Source organism: Ctenocephalides felis, unplaced genomic scaffold, assembly GCF_003426905.1.
Source record: "Ctenocephalides felis isolate EL2017-DRISC unplaced genomic scaffold, ASM342690v1 CF-g0.4_SCAFFOLD_01604, whole genome shotgun sequence".
Lineage (NCBI taxonomy): Eukaryota > Metazoa > Arthropoda > Insecta > Siphonaptera > Pulicidae > Ctenocephalides > Ctenocephalides felis.
The window spans coordinates 34,842,173-34,847,172 of record NW_020537758.1 but is presented as its reverse complement, the minus strand read 5'-3'; the positions used below and the strand labels follow the sequence as shown (position 1 = coordinate 34,847,172).

Genomic DNA, 5,000 nt, shown 5'->3' with positions numbered 1-5,000 from the left:
TTTTAAATATATAAATTTGAAAATAGAATACTATAACCTGACTAAAATACTATTGCTTGTGTAAAATAAAATGTAATTTACAAATTTTAATTTAAATTTATATATGTTTAAATTTGAATTAAAAGAATTGCTTACATAATCGAATTATAATTAAAAAGTAACCAAAATAAACATTTCACGAAGATTGATTTATTATTCTCATATAAGTAGCAAATTTGTTGATGTTTTAGTAAGCAATAAAAAAATTGATTGGCTATCTAAGTGACTTCATATTAAAATTAAATTAAAATAAATATTTTGCCTGTGTTGCTATCAGTACATGTGCAAGTACTTCTGAATTAAACATTTCGATTCTACATTTGAATCAACCATTCATGTAATCCAAACTACTATTCACAACAATAACTACTAATTTTTTCAAGAAATATTCAAAAATTTAGCTTTCAAATGGAATGGAAAACCCACATTTATTGCACATTTTCATCTATCGTCTTTGTTATTATCGATAAAATGCAGGCATATTATTTTATTAATTTGGAATACAGAAATCAAAAAAATGTATATAAAATTTGAAATATGGAATACTACAACCTGGACTAAAATACTATTGCTGGTGTAAATAAAATGTGATAAATATGAATAGCTTTCATAATCGAATTACAATTAATTCGGTTCTAGATTTTCATGACCAACCATGTGTAATTCATGAACCATACAACAAAAATAACTAAAAATTTTCTAGAAATATTTAGAAATTTAGTTTTTAATGGGAAACCCCCAATTTATTGCACATTTTCATCTATCGTCATTGTTTTTAATTTCTTTAAAGCGCATGCATATTATTTAATTATTTTAGATTACAGAAATACAAAAATGAATATTAAAATTTAAAATGAAATTTTAAAATTAAAAAATGAAAATTAAAGTTTGAAATATAGAATACTACAACCTGAACTAGAATACTATTGCTGTGTAAAATAAAATGCAATTTACCAATATAATTTAATTTATATATGTTTAAATTTGAATTATAAGAATTTATTCCATAATCGAATGGGTGAAATGATCGAATTAATATTCTACGTAGATTATAGGCTGCTTTTGATATATTCATTTTTATGTAAGTAGCAAATTTGTTGATGTTTTATTAAACAACAAAAAACATGTTGGCTATCTAATTAGCTTTATTTTAAATATAATTAAAATAATATTTTACCTGAATTGTTTGCAATACATGTGCAAGTACTTCTGAGTCTCGATCTGTAAAGCCCCATCCAGCAACTTCTGCATAAGTCCCCACATAGTCCTTGAAAATCAAGTCTCCACTAATTGTACAAATTGGATACACCCAACCTTTAGAAAAATATTTTTCATATTTAGTTACGTAACTTAGAAAGCGCATTTTAAAATGTTTCTGTGCAAATATGATAAATGTATGTAAAATTTCTCAAAAAATGGTAGAGAAATTTATAAAAAAACATTATTTATAAATATAATTAATTTTATACTTGAATATTTTAGCTACGTTATTTTTATTTTTTCAAAGTTACTCTATTATATACTATCTAAAATATGCACATTAGCATTTTTAAAATATTTTGGACATTCTGCTCTGTATTCCCAAACCAACCAGCTTTTACTACAAGCTTCGTTAATCTGTTCTCAACTTCGAAAGTGCAATCGAAAAGTGTTTTGAATCCTTTTATTACATATTACTCTCTCTATTTGCTTTAAAAATTTTAGTTATTAGTGTAAATTCTCATACAACTGTCGAACTCGAAAAATCAATTAATCATTGTATCCATAAGTAATATATCTGGCTAATAATTATTCAAGGCATTTTAGTAAAAGTTAACTATTAAAATTAATTGTCCTAACAAAATAGAATTTACGCACAATTTTATAGTACATGTGGAAAATATTTACTTTACTAAAATATCACACTCAATCTCACAATTATCATATTGTTCTAGAATAGCGTTTATAACAGTTAATATATTTTCTAATTAAAATCGCTATCAATGAAGTAATTTAATTGTTGTTAATATTTTTGTATAAGTTGCGAAATATTGTTTTTTAGTCCATTTGTTTTTGAAATTCGAATTGAATTTTAGTCTTTGTTAATAACGAAATTTTACAATTTTATTACTATATGTTATTTAATACATATTCTTTTAGCAACATATTTTGATTTGTAAATTGATCCATAATTAATCAGCTATTTTAATATATAACTACTATTTATAACAATTTATTATTATTAAATTATATTTACTATATGCTGATAATTAACTATGTGGTATTTTGGTAATCGTTAATAAATGGTGTTTTTTGGCATAGTTTATTTTGCAAACTAGTTATTATTATATATATATATATATATATATATATATATATATATATATATATATATTGTAGTGCCCCTGTTCTCAACCAAAACTCTACTATGATTCTGTTTTTGACAACATTTATACAGCAAAATATTGGTAAATAATCATAATAATGATTTTAAACTTTTTTTCTCAAATGATTAAAATGAGTTGAAATTTGTTTACCGATGTTTTCTCAGTGCAATAAAAACACATTTTATTTTTTTTTAATTTATGATATATTGCTAGTAATAGTCCGAAGATTACAAATCCGATAACTGATTTTTCCTTGATAGTCCTTACTATTAAAGTTTACCTCACCTAATATTATTGCCGCTTAATAAAGTTGTAATATTATTTTAATAAATATAAAGTTATATTTACTAAAATTTTAAAGCTTATAAAGTTTTAAGCATTTTATTTGTTTTGTAATTTTGATATAAGTAGTAATTATATAATTTTTTGCTGATTTGGAGTCAGAGTTAGTTAAATGAAAGTCCATTATATTTTTAATCCGCTTGATGGAATGTAGTATTTATTTAATTGCAATTTAGTAATCTATTTATTGTTATAAAATTTTTGGTGAACGATTTTGGTTGAAGTCCTTACGTTCAGGACTTAAACAATTTAAATATGATTAGTAATTTGGAACTTTTTCCTTACTACATATAATTTGTCTATTGACATAGTTTATATTATATTAGCATTTGTTAAAAAAAAATTCATGATACATGGTTACTAGTCCCTGGTTACACTACCGCGGTTTGATGTTTCTTAACCCTCAAATCTTGGAACTATATTTTCTATAAATGCATGTAAAAACAAAATAATAATTACCATTTTTATTATATTTTCTATCCAATTTTATCAGAGCTATATCATGTTTAAATAGTTCGTCTTTGTATTCTGGATGTGGAATTATTTTCACAGGATCGAAATCTTGGACAGGTTCTGCGCAAACATCGTCCTCGCAATCTATACCCGATTGATCATTATGTTCGCCGAGTCTGACTCGCGCTCTAAAATAAATCAGAAACATTATTATATTTTTAATAAAATATTTAATTTTACATACATTTTGATCCAAGTTCATTTTACATTATTGTATTATGCAGAATTGAAATACTGTGTTCTGATTAACCACTAGATATTTTGGATTGTGGCAATCCAAATGATTGTTGCAAACAGGTCAAACTTAATTACTCAGAGCAGGCTCTGAGGACGTTTCCTCCAGATAATCAATTTTGGCAACTAAATTGTTGCAATTAAAATCAAAATAAAACAAATTTTTCAACAATAGTAAATAAATTCAAATAATTGTTATCGTCCCCCCGCAAACTATACCCGATTGACCATTATGTTCGCTGAGTCGGATAAGCGCTCTAAAAATAAATCAGAAATAATAAATATTTTTACTTTAAGATTTAATTTTTAATAAATTTTTATCTAAGTTCATTTTACATTTTTGTATTATGCATAATTGAAATACTCTTCGTTGTGATAGCCACTCGATATTTTGGATTGTTGGCAATCCAAACATATCAAACGTAATTACTTAGAGCAAGTTCTGAGGACGTTTCCTCCAGATAATTAATTTTAGGCAATCACAATCGAAATAAAACAAATTTTTTAACAATAGTAAATAAATTCAAATATTTTTGATCATCCCCGCAATCTATACCCGATTGATCACTACATTCGCCGAGTCTGATTTACGCTCTAAAAATAAATCAGAAATAATAAAATATTTTTACTTTAAGATTTAATTTTTCATAAATTTTGATCTAAGTTCATTTTACATTTTTGTATTATGCAGAACTGAAATACTCGGCGTTCTGATAACCACCTAGATATTTTGATTGTGGCAATCCAAATGATTGCTGCAAACAAGTCAACTTATTACTCAGAGCAGACTCTGAGGACGTTTCCTCTAGATAATTAATTTTAGCAACTAAATTATAGCAGTCAAAATGAAATAAAACAAATTTTTCAACAATAGAAATAAATTCAAATATTTTTGATCGTCCCCCGCAATCTATACCCGATTGATCACTACATTCGCCGAGTCTGATTCGCGCTCTAAAAATAAATAAGAATAATAAAATATTTTTACTTTAAGATTTAATTTTTCATAAATTTTGATCTAAGTTCATTTTACATTTTTGTATTATGCAGAATACTAAGACTTAGATATTTTGGATTGTTGGCAATCCAAATGATTGATGCAAACAGGTCAAACGTAATTACTCAGAGCAGTTCTGAGGACATTTCCTCCAGATAAATAGTTTTGGCAACTAAATTGTAGCAATCAAAATCAAAATAAAACAAATTTTTTAACAATAGTAAATATATTCAAATAGTCTTTATCGTCCCTGCAATCTATACCGATTGGTCATTGTGTTCGCCGAGTTTCATTCGCGTTCTAAAATATATCAGTAACAAAATTATTATATTTTTTATTAAAATATTTAATTTTACATACAGTTTTGATTAAGTTCATTTTACATTTTTGTATTAGGCAGAACTGAAATACTCGCGGTTCTGATAACCACTTAGATATTTTGGATTGTTGTTAATCCAAATGATTGCTGCAAACAGCAGGTTTCTGAGGACGTTCCCTCCAGATAATTA

At 25.4% G+C, this 5,000-nt stretch overlaps 1 protein-coding gene across 1 annotated transcript in view; it reads right to left on the bottom strand.

The window, feature by feature from the left end:
• The window catches only part of LOC113373659 (CLIP domain-containing serine protease 2-like), a 24,693-nt gene extending 19,928 nt beyond the window's left edge, over positions 1-4,765 (bottom strand). The window contains exons 1-3 of the mRNA XM_026613943.1: positions 4,755-4,765; positions 3,207-3,388; positions 1,217-1,353 (exon numbers count right to left, since the gene is read on the bottom strand). Of these exons, the coding sequence (XP_026469728.1) occupies positions 1,217-1,353; positions 3,207-3,388; positions 4,755-4,765 (330 nt within the window). The remainder of the gene's footprint in view (positions 1-1,216; positions 1,354-3,206; positions 3,389-4,754) is intronic.
• Between the last annotated feature and the right edge of the window lie 235 nt (positions 4,766-5,000).